At 43.8% G+C, this 21,644-nt stretch overlaps 1 protein-coding gene, 1 long non-coding RNA gene and 1 other non-coding gene across 6 annotated transcripts in view; 2 read left to right on the top strand and 1 right to left on the bottom strand.

Annotated features, from left to right (window-relative positions):
• LOC111845952 (A-type potassium channel modulatory protein DPP6-like) overlaps positions 1–21,644 on the bottom strand; it is a 114,368-nt gene that overhangs the window by 45,292 nt on the left and 47,432 nt on the right. Inside the window, exon 1 of one of the 4 annotated variants that reach the window (XM_023815723.2) lies at positions 10,307–10,490. The exons of the other annotated variants lie outside the window; for them this stretch is intronic. Within the exon in view, the coding sequence (XP_023671491.1) occupies positions 10,307–10,363 (57 nt within the window). The 5' untranslated portion in view covers positions 10,364–10,490. Of the gene's footprint in view, positions 1–10,306; positions 10,491–21,644 lie in introns of those variants that run through there. 4 annotated transcript variants of the gene reach the window in all.
• On the top strand, positions 2,057–2,132 carry trnaa-ugc (transfer RNA alanine (anticodon UGC)). The gene has a single exon. It is a non-coding gene; the product is annotated as a tRNA-Ala (tRNA).
• Positions 7,403–14,776, top strand: LOC111845953 (uncharacterized). The gene is made up of 3 exons (XR_002838776.2): positions 7,403–7,475; positions 7,609–7,735; positions 14,681–14,776. It is a non-coding gene; the product is annotated as an uncharacterized lncRNA (long non-coding RNA).

The following is a 21,644-nucleotide window of genomic DNA, read 5'->3' as shown; positions in this document are numbered from 1 at the left end:
AAACATGAACATTTCTCTATAGGTATAATATCATGTGGTGTACCATTTTGTACCTGGTGTGTGTGTGTGTGTGTGTGTGCACGCACATGGACTTCAAACATAACATTCCACAAGTTAAGCCGGATTAAAAGCTGATTAATTAGGACACACTTAAGAGACTCAAAAATAATGCCCCCATTAACTGTTTTGTTCAGCTGTGCGGCGTGACATACCATGATTTGTACCTCACTGCCACCCCCATGTGGCGTGGGGACCCGGGCAGGAGCAAAGGCTGAATGCGGACCGACAGCGAGCGACCGGCCGAGAGGGGTGACCGTGTTCATGGGTCTTCGCTGATATGAACGTGGGCTAGAGAGTTACGTGTGGATATAAATAGGATGGCCGTTAGTTAGCCTCAGCTCAGGAGGGCGTGTTCCAGCCGTGGCTCAGAGCACATAGCACTGATGATATGAGAAGAGGGCAGAGTCTGAGATTAATGACCACGCCCCTTTGGAGAAACCTGAAGGTGCCATTGGACAATGATAAGAGGCATTAAATAGGGCAGCATGGAGCAGATAATTTATATTCCGCTCTCATTCTCTCTGTGCTAAATGGTGCGTCTGATCCAGAATGCCCCACACGCTAAACGATGAGTTTGATCTAGTACATGCCGCGCCCCAAACGGACAGCCCGGTACAGAACGCACCATGCGCTAAACAGATCCGGAATGCACCATACCCAAAAAGGACAGTTTGTCCCAGGACACACTGTGGACTCCAGAACACACTGTGTACAAAGCAGACAATCCAGTCCAGAGTCATAATAGTACATTTCTAATAAATAATCTGACTATTAAACCACAAATAAATGCATCCGCTTTCCTGATATGTCTATAAATATCCCAACAGCTCCGTCTGGCAGCAATATATAAACCTGCCACTCGATATCTTTCCAGAGAAGCTGACATGCAAATCCACTCTGCGCTCATAAATTAAAGCAATTTGATAAGAACATACGGCCCAAGGTTCGAAAACCCGCCGTTGGCATGGATGGGAAACTACGACAGCGGCTAAGTTTCAGCGTGTGGCGGCTTAATTAATGGCTTCGGGAGGGACCCTCACACCTCGCGATCGCGTCACACTTAGCTACTACTCGCTTAAGCTCCTTGCGTACAGCGTTCTCAGCTGCCTGAGAGCATTTGCGGGGAATAATGAACTTGGCATCGTCAGATCCAAGGCAGACTTGGAAGGACCGGTACTGTGAAGCTCCGAATGTCCGTATAACCTGCCAAGGTGCATCTCATAAGCGGGCACCCAAACAGCACCAGTCACGACTGCTAGATACCCTCCGCTCGGCCTACGGTGGGAAGGTGAACGTTGGTTTAGCTTCAGATATGCAGGAGTGTGTTGTCCCCAGCTGCTTCTCAGCCCTGAAATGGATTTATGAAGGATACCTCAGGGAAAGGCCTCCGGACTGAAGCAAGCCTACAAACCTGAAGAGACTCCCAGTGCAGCAGAATAATCCTCACGCCTGTCAGCTTTGTACACACAGTCATTCACAGTACTATTATACATCAATTTCTAATACCCAACCAGCAAAAAAAAAACCACATTGGCCAGACTTTCACCTTATTGGGATTAGATTGCGTTAGAACTTTGACGGTATAATGGCACCACTCGAGATTTTAAAAGAATCACTCTCTTACAACCTCAAAGCAAATCTGAGTGATGCCGTAATAAGCAGTCAGGTTGTGGCGTGATCCATAAAACAGAAGATTCTGAAAAGGGCCTCTCCTCCAGGTAAAGGTCAATCACGTGCAGAATAAAATGACAAATTCTTCACGCAATGTATACAACATCAGTGAGAGATAACATTCCTCAACGCTGTAAATTGTAAAAAGGTGAAAAAGTGCAAATGGATATCAGGGTAGATTGGACTAAATTGGACAAGTGCGCGCATTTACCAAGGGACAGCACTGCACTGCATGATGGATGTCATCAACGCAATAAACACATTAAACAATCCAATGTCAAGCTCTAAGTACTAGTAGATACCCTGATGGTATCAAAGGCTGTTAGCTGTGATGGCCGAGTGGTTAAGGCATTGGACTTGCAATCCAATGGGGTCTCCCCGTTCGATCCCTGCTCACAGCGTCTGTGTATGTTCCTAAGACTTCTTCATGGGATCAATTTATCTCATTATCCGCATTGCATCCTACTTTTTACTTATTTATTGTTTACTTTCTCTTATATTGCATTGTATTGTCTTTTACTGCATTACTGTTTGTCCTGTTTTTCAGTGCTGTCTGTCCTGTATTGCATTGCTGTCTGTCCTTTATTACACTGCTATCTGTCCTGAATTACACTGCTGTTTTTTCCTGTATCTCACTGCTGTTTTTTCCTGTATCTCACTGCTGTCTGTCCTTTATTACACTGCTGTCTGTCCTGTATTACACTGCTGTTTTTTCCTGTATCTCACTGCTGTTTTTTCCTGTATCTCACTGCTGTCTGTCCTGTATTACACTGCTGTTTTTTCCTGTATCTCACGGCTGTTTTTTCCTGTATCTCACTGCTGTCTGTCCTGTATTACACTGCTGTTTTTTCCTGTATCTCACTGCTGTCTGTCCTGTATTACACTGCTGTTTTTTCCTGTATCTCACTGCTGTCTGCCCTATTGTCCCCCTCAATACACCCGTCCCTTCCCCTGCAACTGTGACAAGAATTTCACTGTGTTCCTCTGAACACACGTTACAGTAAAACTTGAGTCATGGCGATGCCTCCGTAGGGGCGATGGGGGCCGCCTTTCCCAGCATGCACAGGGAGATGCGGGAGTACATCCAGGGCAGTAAATATTGCATAAATACAGTTGACAATGGGATTAATGTACGATGTGCTGTGCTTGGTACTTTAATTTTTTCCCCCCATGTGTGTCAAGACACTAGACTGGTTTTATCTGAGGGAAGGAGTGTTGTGAGAAAGATGTCCCAGAAACATCTCTATCAAGGACGGGGCACGCGCCCAGTGCCGGCCGCAGGCGGACCTGTCTGTCTTGGGGCGGTCTGGCCACGTGGCCGTGTCATGGATTTTGTTCTCCAGGCGACTCGTCAACGTCGAATTATGTCAACCGCTGTAAACGGTAACAAAACAGATGGCACAGAATTGATAGCTTCCGGTTATTGCCGCTCCCCCACCCCCCATCTAATCCGAGTGATGTTTTTCTCTTTGAAGTAAAATGTACCGGAAACCCTCCCCCCACCCTGCCAAGCGTTGTAAACTCCGGCAGTCTCCCCCATCAGACATAGTCGGGGTGATGTTTTAGTGACGTCCGCTAATTAAGCTGCATGACGGTCTTCTTAAGCCTAAATCTGGCTTTCCTTATAATAGATCTTAAATGGAACAGTACTGTAGAAGACGTCTTTATCACCAAGCTGTGCTGGCCATCTCAGATTTCTGCAACGAGGGCTCTCTCTCTCTCTCTCTGTCTCTCTGTGTACATAAAAACCAGCCTTGTGTCTTTTCTTTCTGTGTTTATATTTGTATTTCTCTGGAGTACTATATCTACTCTCTGTGCAGTGCTGTTTATACTCTCTGTGCAGTGCTGTTTATACTCTCTGTGCAGTGCTGTTTATATTCCATGAACAGTACTGTTTATACTCCCTGAGCAATACTGTTTATAGTCCATCAACAGTACCATTTATACTTCCTAAGTAACACTGTTTATACTTTCTGAGCAGTACCATTTGTACTATTTCAGCAGTACTTTTTACATACTTCTGTTTATACTCCCCGAATAGTACTGCTTGTACTTTCTCTGTGGTGCATTTTAAACTCTCCATGCAGTGCTCATTATAGTCCCCAAGCAGCATTTTTATACGCTCTCTGTGGTGCTGGTAATACTCTCTGCAGTACTGTGTATACTATCTCTCCTGTACTATTTATATTTTCTGTGCAGTACCTTTGACTTAATTTTCCAGCGAGCACAGGCAAGCAAGCACCACTCCTCCCCTCCCACTACCATTGCCCTGCCCCCCCCCCCCATGTACGAATAGCCCATCACATCGGAGTGAATCACAGCCAACATTCAGACAGTCTCAGCTGGGTCAGTTTGGCATTTTGATTGCATTACGTCGCATTAAGAGTGAAATTTGATCTCCGATCTTAAGAACTTTGCCAGCACTGATAACACTTACTGCCTTTCTCGATATTGGTTTTAAGTTTTTACTTTAAGTGCTTACATGCATAGTTACATACACTATTATCGTGCTATTAGAGAGACAGCATGCCATCCCTTTTAATAACAGAGAGTTAAATATCAAAAGGCAATTCAGAATGTAACTTCCTGTCTGTGTGATGTATGTGATTGAAACTTAGTTGGACAAAGTTGCACAAATTTGCATTATAAATCCATTCTGTTCAGCTTCTATGGTACTTTTTTAAAGTAGGTGGTTGGAAATTTTCAGGTTCTGACTTATTGGGAATGCATCAATATACGGCAATGTGTGATATTACTAATAATGAATAATATATAGAATATGCCATTTTTTTCCTTCAGATAATCCATGCATATTGACTAGGGGTGTAAATCACACCTTTCCTTGCGATACGATACAATATCGATTCCTTAAGCCAACGGTTCAATTTTTTTTTTTGATACCTCAGAAAAAGTGTGATACGATTCAATTCGATTCAGTTAGATACTGGGGATAGTAGTCGAAATGATGAAATTTCACACAATCCTTTACATTTTAATGAATTAAAGAAGGCTAATATAATTAGCATTTTATCATATTTTATTGGGAACTGTAAACAAAATCTAGTGTAGTCAAGTATGTCCCATAAATCAAGCAAAATAAAGCGCAATAAGGTAATAATAAAAACTTTGGATGGATGTAGATTAACATGGTGACTAATTTTTTTTTTAATCAAGTCTTCTCCAGAAAAATACAAAAGTGTAACCAAAAGTATAAAAGTATGTCCATAACCGTCATGACCTGCTCGTATGACCCAGAATTGTGTGCTACGCCCCTCATTAACTTCGTGTGCAATCCCGATTGTTCCCAGCTGTTTCTCATTGTTTCGTCTAGTCCTGTGTATTTAAGTCCACGTCAGAGTCTGTCACCCAGATCTGTCATTGAAGTTTTCCCCGTGTTATGTGCTGTGCTTGCAATAACCCCCCCCCCCCCCCCCCCCCCCCCCCCCGTTTGTTGGATTTCTGTCTGCCTGACCCTGATTCCTCGTTCCCTGCTCGCTCGCCCTACGCTGGGATACAACAATGACAAGTAAAATAAAGTGCAATACAGTCAAATAAAATACATTGCATGGACAGACATGTAGAATGAGGAAGATCAATAGACTGACTTCTGCAGTGAAACAAGTATGTCAGCATTTATTATTATTTTTTTAAAGAAAAATTAAATGGTCAATGTGTTCAGGAGATTGTGTGCTCTGAGCATAGCGTCCTATGTCACCTGCCGTACTAAACACACGCTCTGAAGGTACGCTAGCTTGCGAGCTACTTATAAATGACCAAGTAAAAATGATCACTATATAAATGCAAAACATATATTTATGTGTAAAAATATTGCGTATTCTTTAATATTATTTATTATTATTACTATTATTATTAATTTCCCTTTGGGATGAATAAAGTATTTCTGAATTGAACTGGGATTTTAGTTCCTTACTGACAGATGAGGCAAATGCACTTCGAATATGACATGGTGGAAAAAAGTGGTAGGTTTTTGGCTTCTTACTTGGTCCAGCTCCCCCATTCATTTTTATACCCTTTCTTAAGTTTAGTAGAAATAAATTGGAGGCTAACGAGGCGACTCGGTAGCTTGCAGCAGCTGGCGCGGTTGAACGCGTCATTCATCCTCTATTTTTTATGCCATATGATCTACCCGCACTACCTTTGCAATCGACCAGTAGATTGCGATCGACGTATTGGGCACCCCTGGTGTAGACCATGTATACGTCGGAGTGGATCATGAAAACAATACTGGAACAGGCGAGAAAATAAATAAAAACGCACGTATCGATATTTATGCGGTCACATCGATGCATCGGATCATTTGCCGTTGAATCGATATATCGATACAAATCGATGACCGGTATGTTCATGCATTTCGACCAATCAGATGGTGGTGACACGACCAGCTTGGTTTGGTCACACTTTCAGCCCAGCTAGTAAGCAGGGATATGTCAGCGTACTCAGGTACGGCTCAGGTGCAGATTGGATAATTTACAGTGAAAAACCGTCAGTTCGCTGTACAGCTTGGGTGCGGTTTGGATAATTTACAGTGGAAAACCATGAGTTCTCTGTACGGCCTGGGTCCAGTTTGGATAATTTACAGTGGAAAACCATCAGTTCGCTGTACGACTCGGGTGCGGTTTGGATAATTTACAGTGGAAAACCGTCAGTTCGCTGTATGGCTCGGGTGCGGCTTGATTCTTGGTGGCAGTGGGAAAACGCCAATAGATTTACCTTTCCCCAGCTAAGTGGGGGTGGGGGCATAGCCTTTGCAATGCCCCAGTTGGTCCTTTCGGCTCTGTAGGAGGTTCAACCAGAGGCCCCCCTCCCTCCCCCCCACATTAGCGAACTCCTCACCCCAACCTGCAGAGCGACCTCCTCTCAGCCACCGCAGCTTCCACCATCGTTCAAGTTGCAAAACCATGTGACCAACTTGAACTTGAAGAAGTGTGATTGGCCAAGATGTACAACATGCTTCAGTAACTATAGAGATTACACTCATAGCCTACAAATACATATACATACTCCAACACCAAACATCCCATACAGTGTCAGATGCTGCTTGTGGCAATTTAACCGACAATCCGCGCTCCTATATTCAGTACTGTAATTATTCTGTTTTCATTTGTTTTTTCCCTCGGAGCAAGACCTCTAGACCAAGCAGACCTTAGTGAGTGCATGAGAATCTCATTAGAGCCCATGAATTACCCTGGAGGTGCCTCACAATTAATTTAACATGACATGCAAGTATAAAAATTCATAGGAGAAAAAAAATGCATTTAAAAAAAACATCCCCAAAGAAAACATTTCCAAAGGTGTGGTGAAGATACAAAAATCGCCTCAGAAATAGGGTTGTGAGAGTTGGATTTGACCCAGATGGTGGTATTACAGGCAGGGGCGTTGCTAGAGATTTTGGGCCCCATGAAAGCATATCATATTAGGCCCCCCAGTCCAAACCAAGCCAGTTATTTTCCTAATTTTTTAGGGCCCCTGAATCGTCCTAGCTTTCCTCCCCCTTACAGCGCCCCTGATTACAGGGGTGCGTCTGCGAGACCTCTGGCACTGCACGGTGGTTTGCTGGACAAACACATCTAATGGGCCGTTCCTCTCCTTAGCAGTCACGCTTTCTGACGCAACGTGAAATAGGCGTACAGGAAAGAGTCTGCACCTGCTAAGACGGTGTGGTTCAGTCAGACTGGGCAAAACTTTGGACACATACTGTGTGATTCCGGGTCCTCGTGACTAAGGTAAACACTGATACATTATGTCCGACATTCGCAAATATTCGTAACCGACTCCTCCTGCCCTGTTGCCTACAATAACGATGCATTATTCTCCCTCGGTAAGGGGGTGATCGTCTATAAATTCCTTCTCTCACAGGGGCGCCTTTCCTCCCTCCGGGGGATCTCATCACGCAATGATCCGGACAGATCACTGAGGCGCACGGATAAAGGAAGACCGCTCTCTAATGTGCGTGCTTCATGAACACACGTGTCCTGATTTTAAGGTGAATGGAATGGCAAACTTTTACAACCGTCGTCTATTTATTATGGATCTAAGAGAAAAAAACCTGAAAAAGAACACCTGAAAAATGCATAACACTCGGTTAAATATGCGCAGGCATAGACGGGAGAGACTAAATTTTGATGGAGGGGCAGCTAGACCCCCCGCCCCACCTGGCGATTCGCACTCATCGGCTTGTCTTCTGGACCCGTGCTCGGTTGCACGGGGGACTTCCAGATCTCAAGCCTGGCTGCGGGCGGCTGTTCGCGTGCGATAACCCCCCGCCGCGTGTCGAACACCCCTCCTTGCAGCCGCGGCGGTGAAATACAGCATATGCTCCTCTCCTCTGAGACGCGGATGTTAATTGTAAGAGGTCAGCAAGGTTGGAGAACCAACTGGCAACGTGATTTCAGAAGCAAGGCAAGTGATGTTCAAAAGACACGATGTTAAATTTGATTGGAAATGCGGCTTCAGCAACCGACTTAAATTTGAACTACTCGACACGCAATATGCTGACACATTGATTGTTTGTTATTTACCGTTTAATTTTCTTTTTTTTTGACTGAGGCGCGTCTATATTCAACCTACCACTGCGGTTAATGATGCATCTGTAGCGTCTTGTAGTCATTAATGAGCAGTATCAATTGTAAACTCTCTTAATAGCAAAAAAAAAGACTTTGGCAGCGTCACCTTATTCTTGTTACAAATCAGTCAAAAATGCACGCATCAGACATCCGCCCCGTCCCGGTCCCATCGCACGTCCCTCCCCCTGTTGGACTCACCTTCTCCCGGCCAGCGCGCTCGCTAACCCGTCTTCAGGTTCAGTGCGGGATGGGTGTGTTGCAAGTTCATATTATAAAACCCTAAATAGTTTCTGTAACAATTACAATGAAGATCTTACTGTTAAAAGATAAAATATAAAAATTCCGCGATCCTTTCATGTTGCTGGTACACATACCAAGTCGGCCAAGTATAACCCTATAGGCCTACCATAATCCTACTTTCATATTGTCCAAAATGAAAGTCGCGCTATGTTAAACTGTACAAGAGACAGCATTAGAGTAAAGCCGAAATGTAAAATCATGTGATTTGTAGGCCTAATATACATGTTTCAGATCCTGCTGACTGAATGTTATATACTAACGATTTCCCGCATTCTCAGAAAAGAGGTATAAATATAAAGGCCTAACAATGTTTTATTAGCATGCCTGTTTGAATCTTGTTTTTGCCAGTTCGTGCCCGTGCTTGCTTTCTTTAGCATTATATAACTTTTCAGAACCTAAAGTAACAACATTTAAGTGTTTTGTAGTTTTTAGGTACTGACACTAACATCACTATTCAGGATGTTATACCGCAAAAAGAAAGCTGTGTCGAAAATATCTAGCAAAAAATATGGCTCGGGACTCACTCCAGAAAGCATCAGGAGTCAACATTTCACACTATTTGTGCATATCTGGTCTGTCTCAAATTAACTGCCGTTGGGTTTATAGTATTGCGTCAGTTTTTTTAACTTAATTGGACCAGTATGAAGTTCTCGTTTCACGTGTGGCTGTGACAGGTAGACCGGTGTATTAATTTGCGCGAAATTGTTTTTAAAAGATGTTCAGGAACGTGAGCGTTTACTTACACAAGCTCCGTGTCAAAAAATATACACAGCACACTGCACATGAGCACAAGGTGATAGGATACTTGAGGTCAGCTCTAGTTACTTAATAATTGTTTGCTTATTATTATTATTGACAAATGGGTTGAACAGAGTAAAACAAGTGCTTGGTTTTTAATCATACATATAATATATCAGAATGTTTTAGATTATACTGGCGGAGCCGGAAAAGAGGCTACATCTGAACGTATCAATTAAAATCCCATCTAAATATTTTTGTGATTTTATTCTTTAGACATGTCTTAGTGAATTGCAGTTAAACGCACAGAAAACAAACTTTTTATTGGTTATTGTCTGATATTTGACAAGGGAAACTATGCATATAAAAATAAGATGATGATCAACGGGTTTCCTACATTTGATCGGCATTAAATGGTAAGGACATCCGCGTTGTTCTCTCTTTATGCGGATCCAACAGGAGTGTTTGTAACTCCGACTGAAAGGCGTCTACCGGCACGTCGACAGTGCACAGTTGAAGAATAATTCACCATCGGAGCTTTGCAGTTTATGACAACGTTATTCATAGTCTTTATACTATTGGCAAAACAGCTGGTTGCATTAAAAACTGTTCACCGACGCATGCATGCATGTACGCTGGAATCGCCGCGCACATCCAGCAGTCCGCTTCCATTCAGAAGCGGGTGTCTGGCTCCTCCGCTCCGCTTAAATGCACAGATTTCCACACATCAGACTTAGGATATTCACAATCACACATGCGCATAATGAGCGGCTACGCGGTACTGTAATTATATGATAGTTTCAAGACAGAAAAGCGTGCTCTGTCTTTCCCGATGTTCGGATGATGCGGGTGAACAGTATGTTTCTTGTGGAGACCGAGAAATGGAGCAAACCCGCGTATTGCAAGCAAAAATAAAGCAGATTTTTTTTTTTTTTATAAAAGTATAGTGCTACCTGGTCCTGCTGTTGAGCCGCTTTGGCCGGCGCGTTTGCTTCCTTGGCTGAAGTCATGGTACCCTACTGCTTAGACCCCGCTGCTGTTAACCGCAGAAATACAGGTGCCCCGGCAGGCGGAGCGGAGCCGGCGAAGTACAGCGAGCAGTATTAGACTTTCAGTTTCAATAGCAAATACAACCGGTGAAGCGTGAGAATGGGCGAGAGCACGCGCGCGCGCACGCGGGTACAACGGCCCGAGGGGGGGATGAGATACAGAGAGAGAGAGAGGCGAGCGTGGATGACCAGGGACACGCTCCCCGAAAGCAAAATAATACAAAACAAAACCTACGACGGAGAGCCAGTTGAAATTATGACTTTGCTCCTAATTTAATAACAGCATGCATGGAGGGAAATCTTAGCAAAGATAGAGATTTAGTCCCGTTTTATCCCTGATAGCTGCCCGTCAGCCAATGTACGTAAGTGATGAGGACGGCAGCCGGCTATGATTTCCCTATTCCTCACTCCAGCGACATAAAAGGTTCAAAATCTGAAAGAGCAGCAGCATACAAGGCATAAAAATCTGGCTATTCGTTACTGAATAGGGGGATTTGATCACAACAAAATCCTATATCGTCAAAAAAGTACATTTTATAAGCGCTGCAGATGAACATAATCGCTGCTGATCTGAACAACAGTCAATATCGATGATGCGGGTGTGTTAAAAATTTCAAATTTACCTCACGACCTACGGACTATCAAGAACAATTTCTTATGTTTTATATGAACTGTCCTTCAAGAAGGCAAACCACCGGAGGTAACGTGATAGTAGAAATTAAGTATTATTCAGGCATCGCATAGCCCATCTCAACATGCTGAGCTGAACTTAATTTTTAATTTATTACGGCTGACGGCAACTAGATGAATTGCCCTGCTATCTACAGGGCTATATAACACAATGATACGCGTGCTTTTCGGTGCTGTTCTGGTGAAAATAAACACCGCATTATAGGATTTTCAACACATAAAAGCTTCGCATATGACAGTCTTTCTATTATCGTAGCAGATGTGACCCTTTTCTAGCCACACTGACGCAAATTTATGTAAGTAAATGTTATTAGTGGTATGTTATAGAGCATAATCATCGCTGAAGGAATGAATTAAGTTACAGGCTGAAATCACCCCAGAGGAGCCCCTAACACCGAATGTTCATTCATTAATATGACGGACTGTCAGGTGTCAGGCAATCGCATTGAAAGCATTTGTTAAGATGAACAAATCTAACCCATGCATTTAAACGATCCAGTAATTGCTGTACACAGCTAATAATAATTTAAAAGGCGATTCAGCATTTTGTTGTATCATAAACCAGCAACGAGGCGCATAACGGACCAGTGACCTGGTACGCAAAGTGAAAGGCGATTAATAGTCTACGGACAAGCGATTAATCTTCAACGCAAATTGTTGATAGATACGCTAACAAACATACTGTTTTAGGGGTTTAAGGGCCCCGGACTACTACAGTTGAATACATCCAACATTACTAATGGATAAAATTTGACAGCTGCTTTGGACGGAGTGACTGGTGACGATAATAAAAGTTTTTGCTTGAAAAGCTTTTGTAAAAGAGATGTTACGTTTCGGCGAAACTACTATAACGCTTGCAAAAGCATGTCTAACCGCCAATGTCTCATAAAACAAGCACTTACACACAGACACAGGCCGTAAAAATAGCTGGATGGATTTACAGTACACTGCAATATTTCATTAGAGTAAGTTATGTAATCTCTGTAGTAAATATTTACTTAGTCACTCTTGCTGAGGTAGTATATAGACCTAAAACATCGTCGTAACATGTATGTGACATGTAGACAAACAGCACAAATTACCTTACTAAACGACTACATTAAATGCCTTTAATATTAAGTACTACTTTTAATAACAAGTGTTGCACATTAATTACTACTGCATCATTTCATCTTCGTATTCCACCATATGGGAAATTTTTTTCCCCAGTAATTTTCTGTGTATGGCGGGGTATGATGTCGCCGCCATAACCATTACGAAAACATGCATCTGTGAAATGCATGATTGTGCTTTCCACTGCCGCCACAATATCTGCACAAGAAAACATGCGTGAAGGCCTTTAAAATGTAACGTCGAGGGCAAGGCAAAGCTCCGACATACAGCTAGAAATAAACCCCTGTTAACTCCGTGTTGTCTGTCAAACTACTGTTTTTTTTTGGGGGGGGGGGGGGGAGCTGAATTCACAGAGGATGATAAAAGCTCACTTGTCCGTTTTTTCCATCTGTTTTTAAAATAATTATTGCTTCAGATTTTTCACTGGAGTGCAAAGGCACACCGTTCAGTAAACAGCACATGCTGAGTAGAGTCCAGCCATTTTGATTCTCCATTACAAAAAATCTATCAGTTTGTGGGAGACCTTGGTTTAAGGGAGGATTTAAAAAAAATCGCTGTGCTTATGCTGACAATCAACACGCCCTTCCTCCATGATCGGAAACCAGGTCGTCATAAGAAGGATCATGCGCAAAACATGCTACAGAGGAAGGAAAGGTGAGCAGTCACTGGATGCTGGGGGGTTAATATCTCATATTTATAAGGGGAGCGGGGGGGGGGGGGCGATGAGGAACAGACTCAGGAACCAAGGGATATGAGTCAGTTAGCCAGTTCAACTACCTTTGGAAACTGATTGGCAGAACCACTCGCTTACAGAGCCCCGACTTGCCCTGTATCAGGGTACGAAAACTGTCATCACAGTGGCAACTGAACCATCATCCTCATCAGTGTGCTCAAGCGTCGCGTGACAGGTGACAGCTCAAGTCGTGTGTTCAAATTTTACTTTTCTCCTCTTTTATTGGAAGTCCAGAAGGCCAAGATGTAACACTCAATTAATCCAGATGTTAAATATCACTGGGGACAGCTATAGTGTACGTGAGAAATCCTGATGAAGAATAATATAAAATACGAAAGGCTGGGATTTCCCGTTAAGCTGTAAATGACTGGATAATAATGAGTGGCTTATTTCAAACAATAAATTGATATGACAGAACATTCATTACTGCTAATTAAAACAAAATGGCAACCACTACATCAGTCTGTTTTTTATGCCTGTTACCAGGGTAACGGAGGCCTGCGACAAGTCTCTTCGGACTGATAACGAGGGCCGGAGTGATGACACATTAATGATAGCCATAATAAAGACCTGGTTTCCCTTGAAGACCACCCTCTTTCAAAGCGGTACCTGCTGTATGGAATATACATGTTCTTTCTCGGCTCTGTGTGAGGCTCACAAATGAGATCAGGCCCTGCTGGTATTAAACTTGGTTGCTCTCACTGTGGCTCGCCTGAAATCTATGCCGTCCTACGGTTACCTCGGCGACACATCCCTCTTTCCGACACTAGGGATTAGAGAACTCCCGGGTTTCTCCGCACGGCGACAGGTCAATTTAAAAACACTTTGTTTGAAGGTCATAGATTAATTGAGTGACAGCAGGAACCTGAACAAATAGATGTTAGGTAAAGGGACCTCCTCTACTCTCTGCCTAATTGTATTTAGCTATTCTGCCAAGACCAAAGCAATACTAAAGATCTTAACTGAATGTTGAATAATTTAGAACAGCAACATCAAATCAATATATACAAGCACAATGTTCACAAAACGCAGTTTGTCAGTATAACAGTGTTGGTAATAATTGGCAAGACAATGGTTGTGTCGTGTGATGGGGATATTGTACTGATAATTTATGCCATGCCTTTCAAACGTTGTAAAGCGTTAAGAAGGGTGTTGAAAGAAATGATTACACACAGAACCAGCAGCTAGGAAACACAATGTAACCGTTTCGATGTTTTGAACCTCGGGGGGGTGGGTGACCTTCTGGCCCCAGAACGTTTTACTGGAACCATCACTGTTACCACAGTTCTCTGGTTTCTTATCACATTTATGCTTATTTTTACACACCTGGACCAATAGTCACCCTGGTGCTTGACTTTGAGATCAGAGTGAAACCAACTGTTACCCTCAGTAGCATGTGCTGTTTCCAGCTGCACCCTTTCATTCTTCTGGCTTGTTTTTTTAAATATATTTTTCTCAATACTACAACAACCTCCCCCCAGATCTTCTTGGAATTGAACCTGCAGCCCCCTCTGGCCACAAAACCTGCTGCTGTGACTGCTGTGACTGCATCCCCTGAAAAGATAAGCTTGTGAGGTCTCAACCCACATTTCCTCCTGGGGGGATGTGAGGAAGGAACAAAACATTGAACAGATCGCAGCAGCTTGGACTAGAGTGACCGGTCACATGACTTATGGCTGTCATCGGAAGGCGCGGTCTCGTTTTCAGGCTAAGGTCCCGCCCACGTGTTGCTTTCTTTGCAGATGTATGGATAAAAGCAGCCCGTAAGGTGAAACGCTGCCTGAAATAGATCCGCTGAGGGATGAGAATAGGCGACGGACAGCGAATGAAAATTGCAGAAGTGAGTTGAATAGCAAAATGGAGTGCGGATCTTTTCCCGACACGGGGGCGATGAACGGTAATTATGGGTGCTTACTGTCAGATGAATCCCGGGAGAAAATGGAGTTCAGATTTAAATTTAACCCAACATTCGAGTCGAACTGGGTGATGAAGAGAACAGCAAATGGCCCAGTTGGTAATTATGGGATGAAGCAAAGCAGAGTGTAACAGTAAGACATTAAGGTCAGTTAGATTCGTCCCCACAGTGGAAAATACTGCTGTTTTTTCTTCTCCTAAAGGGGATCTTCTCTCCTTCTCCCAAGCTTTGAAGACCTGTGTACACCTCCAGCTCCAGGACAGAAGATGGTGAGGACCAAAGCAGTTTTTGGAGCAGGTGCTGTTTCACCCCTGCTGTGACTGTCTTATGTTTCCTCAGGATTTTTGGGAGCTGAGTTGCTGCACATGGTGTGCTTTCCAACTGGGGGGGGGGGACTTGCAGCATGACCTTGAGCAGCTTGGAGGTCATTCTTCATCGTGATGCCGGGCCTTCAGCACCGTTACATTGGTGGGAGATTTTCTGGAGCCTTAGAACAGTACGGGCTGTGCAGGGACGTCACCACCTCAGATCATATATCTAGGAGATCTATGCCTGGAACTCCCTCCTGAGCATGACTGAGCTCATGAAGCAGCACCCAAACACAGCATTGCGGTCCTCCATAGCCTGCAGTCCTACCACCCAATCTGCAGGGGGCGCCATCTTGTCCCCATTTCCAGTCCCCTTTCATTTGAATCCAGGCCCGTTCACATTCCGCACACACCACTGAAGTGTTTATGGGCAAACCTTTTAGTGACACTTGACTAAATATGCTTTTAAAAAACACTATTTGTTCTCTGAAATATTTAAATTGACTCTCAGGACCCCAAAGAATTCTGCTCGCAAATTATATGTGTTATCAGAATTGGATTTAATTGGAAACAATTCTGTGAAAACAAAGGCGCCAAGGACTGTACTCTCAGATATACCCCCCCTCCCCCAACCCATAACAATTCCCGATGCACACTGTGACGTTCTTCTACTTTTTATTTTCTTACATGTTTTTTTTATTTTTTTCAATAGCTCTTTCTCTTGCCATAAATAAAAATAAGCCAGAATAGACTAATGACTAGAGGAAAGACAAACATGCATACCTGCTACTCATACAAGGGCAATGCAGAATATCATAGGCAAAGTCTCCTAAATACAATGAAATCAATAAAGTGGTGAGATTGAGGTGAGAGTTTTAATCTCTTTTCCTAGAGAAATAATTGGTTGAAGAAGCTAACATAGGTATATGTAACCCCCCCCCCCGCCCTCCCCCGGGCTGAATATGTTAAGTAAGTTTTAATTGCTTTTGTTTTCACCAGCTTATATTTGGCTCTCAAAAAGTTCTATTTTTAATCATAACTTAAGGACCGTTATATAAATCTCTAACACTTTGCGGAAGCAGAAGACCTATGCTGTTATCAAACTGAGACATTGTAATGTATATTAGACAGTCTAACCACAGTATAATGGGCTTAGCGTTATGCATTGCTATTATGACGTAGCATTTCAGCCAATATAAAGTAGCAGTGGCTTTGATCAGGATTTCATCTATTTGCCAGGGTCAGCACTGAAGCATTAAAATGCAACACTATAGTGTCTGTCTATATGGAGGTGCTGAAATTTCAGCACCTCCATATAGACTGGGGATGTGGACAGCTCCTCTGAGAGACTTCAGCACCTCCATATAGACTGGGGATGTGAACAGCTCCTCTGAGAGACTTCAGCACCATCATATAGACTGGGGATGTGGACAGCTCCTCTGAGTGATTTCAGCACCACCATATAGACTGGGGATGTGAACAGCTCCTCTGATATATTTCAGCACTGCCATATAGACTGAGGATGTGGACAGCTACTCTGAGAGATTTCAGCATCACCATATAGATTGAGGTTGTGGACAGCTCCTCTGAAATATTTCAGCATCACCCTGTAGATGGAGAATGTGCACAGCTCCTCTGATAGATTTCAGCACCATCATATAGACTGAGGATGTGGACAGCTACTCTGAGAGATTTCAGTATCACCTTGTAGATGGAGGATGTGCACAGCTCCTCTGTAAGATTTCAGCAGCACCGAATAAACCCTAAATGTGGAGAGCTCCTCTGAAAGATTTCACCATCAACCTAGAGACTGAGGCTGTATACAGCTCCGCTGAGAGATTTCAGTACTATCATACAGACTGAGGATATAGACATCTCTTCTGTGAGATTTCAGCACCACCATATAGACCAGGGATGTGGACAACTCCTCCGAGAGATTTCAGCACCACCATATAGTTGGAGGACGAGGGCAACTCCCTTGAGAGATTTCAGCAGTACCACACAAAAATAAAAATATGAACTGAGTGCTGAAGTGGACACTTCCATAACTTTCAGAAGTACAGTACCAAGGTAAACCTAATGAGGGGCCCCATAAACCTTAAAAGGCAGCGAACATGCAGGGAACAGACAGTTCTTCACAGCATCACCACACAGCTGAAACACTGGCTAATACATAATGCAGTAGACACAGAACACCACTGGAATACTGATTATTATAGACTGTTGCACATAGATCTATCGCATGGACAAAAATTAATCAATATTATTTAAAAATGCATTATCTGTTAGACTCTTCAGTGTGCAAAATACCATTTTGAACTGTCTTTTACTTAAAGAATACACCAACACACTGGGAGTTATTGCATATATGCTGAATTGCTCAAATCAGCCTCTTGTTGAGATGCTGTTTAATTATCTCTTAGTGTTCTTTACCGAGTAGAGAAAGTTGTCTGTGTAGATGATTTGTGTATAATGAGCGATAAGGAGAGCATTGCCCCTGACTGTCCCGTTCTTTCGCTTTGTGAGATAAACGCCTTATTCTTGTTCAGACAAAGTCATGGCTCCAGGCTCTGCCAAATTGGAGCTGATCACAGATGTTTTGCTTCAGCACTTTCCTCCCTGCCCACAATCTCCAGATTGGGTTTAAATTGGGGTCTGCATAGTGTGAAGATAAAAGCCAGGCGCCAGCCTGTAATATTTGATTTCTGTCTGAAGTTCCGAAGTCCAAGTTTCCAAGTGAGACCAGAGTAAACGATGGCAGAGCCTGAGACAGAGTGATGGAGGCAGGATTGATTATAGGCCTGAAGAAGCCTCTCGGCCTTGTCCTTCACTGCAGAAGGCCTCCTTATTCATATTTAACTGGAATAGAAAGGCAGTAGTGGGGGCGGTGGAGCACCGGGGGCTCTGGATTCCATGACTTTCCCATCTGATATTATTCAGATTTTGATGTCAGTGAAGGTAACTCAACAGGCATGCAACTGAGTTTATATAACACTCCCCACATGATCCTACAAGGAGGAATTTTCCATGTCCAATCTTTAAATACTAATAAAGAAACTGATTTCATGAGATTACTTTCAAGAAGAGCTGCACATAAGGGTCGTCACCTTTAAATAAACTGGACATTTAACAGTTCACAGAACGGACCCCAGCCCACGTTATATATAATGTCAACCACTAGAACGCTCCAGAAGGTTATATATTCAAATCCCAGCCTGTGGACCTCTGTGCATGAACTTCATCTGGAGCTGACAAATGAATCACAAACAGCTGGCCTAACACTCCCATCTGCTGTGACTTTTTCTGGAGAACCAACGGTTAATTAATCTTGTAATTTGGAGCCCTTCATTTGGATTTCATGTGCCGGCACCAGCGATGGCCGAATCTGCTCGGATGGAAACGCGGAGAGCGTGCTGGCAGGGGAAAATGTCTTTGGGGGGGGGGGGGGGGGTGACAAATGTGTGATGACGCCATGGAATGCAGGTCCGTGCAGGAAAATGGGTCGTCTTAGCAGCAATGACCTCCAGAGAGCAGAGCGGTCAACAGAGACAAATGACCGGTCGTGCGACGTCTCAGTTGATGTGAGCACATGGCCTGTGGCATTCCAGAGTGTTTAGAGGCGACACTCTTTAAAAATAAACGCACTAAATTTCACTTCTACGCCCAAGGACACAGGATGCAATTGTAATACACAGACAGGTCTACAGTTTGATTACAGCTTATAAAATGGCAGTACTTGTTAATTCTGGACTGGTATCCCATCTAGCGTGTGGCCCCTGCTTTGTGCTGCCTGGGATAGGCTCCAGACCCCCCCCCCCCCCCCACACACACACACACACAATCACGCCCAGGATAAGATGGGAGATGGATGGATCACATTTCTGTTTTAATAAACAAATGTAAATTCGTCGTGAATACAATTTCAAGTATCAATGTATTAAATACAGTTTGTCTTAAATTTTAGTAAATCATTATTTTGACTTGTTCTTCATCTCCCAGGTTGTATTCCTCACCCCCCGCCATACTGAATGCGTGTTTAGATGATGGATGGGTAGGTGGATGTTACCAAAGTCCTCTAATGAAGTTCACAGGATAGTTTAGAAGCAACACCGTAGCTGTTTAACCAGCTGTCTGCAGAAAGATAACTGATTGCCTACAGGAGGTAATTGTAACAGCCTGAGGCAGGAAAAAGGGAAAATTACTAAATTATAACTTGTTCGTAATGTAATTCATAATTATAACCCATGGTAAAATGAATCCAGCATTAGGTAAGACTCCATTTGTGCTTGAAGGACAATTACTGTCACAGTTTTGCCTCAAACATGATTTCTTTCTTCAGACATCAGGGACAGTTTTTGACAGGAGATCAATGTCCATCCAACCATCATCAAACCGCTTATTCAGTACTGGGCCACATGGTGGCCTGGAGTCTCTTCAGGCAAACGGAGGGGAGGGGGGAGGGATTGCCGGTACACCCTAGGCCACACGTACACGCCATGGGCATATCTGCATATCTTTGGACCACAAGGGAAGGCCAGAGGACCCAGAGGAACATGGGGAGAACATGAAGCAGGAGGAGAAGATGCAAGCTCCATGTGAAGACCTGAAATCAAAACTGTAATACCTGCCTTAAGCAGTACATGAATGTGAATCTGTAGGTGTCAAAACATCTTCAAAAATTCAAAAGGTTTTTATGCGTTTAAGAGCCCTAGGAAAGCTTGAGATGTTTGTTTAGGTAACAGTGCCACCAGTCTCCTTCCAGAAACAGTAAGGAACTAACACACCTCAACTCAACAGCACAATCCTCCCTGCAAATCAATGAGCAAACCAACAATAGCAACATTATGAATAATACATTTCCTGGGCGATCAACGTCGGAGGGGAAACTCCATGAAGTGCACTTAACTCATCAACAAGGAAAATCTGGCGGAATGAAGATTCTGTTTGAACTGCATGTTATCTTAGCAGCTTGATTACAAGTCATCTGTGGATCCTAGGTCTCTTATCTGGAGTCTGCGTAGTCACATGACACTGGCGAGGGCAACGCATAGGTCTGACTCCACCTTGGACTCACCCGCTGTGAGCATGGGCAGGACGTGAGGGGTTGACGTGTTGGCAGCGTGCCAGGTGACCCAGTCACCAGAGTGGTGCCCTTTCACATTTTCCTGTCTGCTCCAAAGGTCACACAGGAGAATTCCACAGGAGAGTGTGAAAAATAAATTTGAAAGTAATTGGGGCAGCTGACAAACACTGGCCACGTCAGAGAGGTACCTGCCGTCCCAAAGGTCACGCCTATTACACAGGCGGGTTCTGCATACTCTCTGTGCTGTCTCCACACAAGAGGCCTTCTTACTTGGCCACCATTAATGAGTGTGAGCACAAGGGCTCAGGCAGAAAAAACAGCCAGCAGCCTCTAGGGGGCGTTGTTTCATCCCTGGAGAGAGTGGCAAACTTTAATGTGAAAAGCTCCCCCATTTACCTGGTGGGTGAATGCAGATGGGCAACTAAAATGGCATGATAATGGAGAGTGAGGTACCTGATGCCTCCATTATTATATCCTGTAGCACATGCTAAAAAGGTCGGTGTGTAAGGCTCGTTTTCTGCAATCGCAGCATGATCGACGGCATTTTATGCTTGTGACACACAGGTCATCTACGTTGCAGGATGCAGTGGGCACTCAGGAAGTAGCTTTAACTGTCGTCAAGGTGACAGTCTGTCAGGTTCCGAGTTGGGGACTTTTGACCCCCCCCCCCCCCCCCCAATGTACCTGTCACATCGCTTCATGGCGTGGAGTCACAAGCTGCTCCATGTCGCAGGGATGTATACAGAAACGGGGCCATGGGCACTGGCCCCAGCTAAAAGCTTATTGCCCCTGGATTGCCCCCTATTCTGTCACTCACCAATTGAAAACATCTCTTTGGTTACTTATACGACTGGCCCCATTTTCTTCCTGGATGTGCCCAGACATTATTTTTGAAATGGCTCCTTTTCGGCATTTTGTTGAAAAGAATCTTTATCGTAACTTAAGCTGGATATCTGGCACCTAGGGATGTTGCTGGAGGGCAGTGGTGAAAGGACCCCAGCAAAATTACCCAGATGACGGGCCAGCAACACACCTAGATGACACATTTTCACAAAGTGGGGAGGAGGGGCACAGATTTTACATCCCGGGCTTCAGAATTTCCAGATGCACCACAGAATCCATCAGCAATTAAATGCCTCTGACATTTAGCGAGTTTTGTTCTGGACGGAGGATGATTGATCCATCTTCAAAAAGCCATAGTGGTCCACCGAGCCCCTGTTGCTCTGTGCCTTTAAAGACAACGATCCCATCTCACAAACGGCCCCTGGGCATCTGTCCTACAGCCAGCGTGAGGAAGGACGACCAAAGCATTAACGTTCCCCATGTCTGCCTGCCCTAAAATGAAGGTTTTTTCATATAACAGCATATCCTGCTGTCTGAGAACATATGGTCTAGATGGT

This window comes from Paramormyrops kingsleyae, chromosome 4, assembly GCF_048594095.1.
Source record: "Paramormyrops kingsleyae isolate MSU_618 chromosome 4, PKINGS_0.4, whole genome shotgun sequence".
Taxonomy (NCBI): Eukaryota; Metazoa; Chordata; class Actinopteri; order Osteoglossiformes; family Mormyridae; genus Paramormyrops; species Paramormyrops kingsleyae.
The sequence above is the reverse complement of the archived record's forward strand: the minus strand, read 5'-3'. Positions and strand labels throughout refer to the sequence as shown.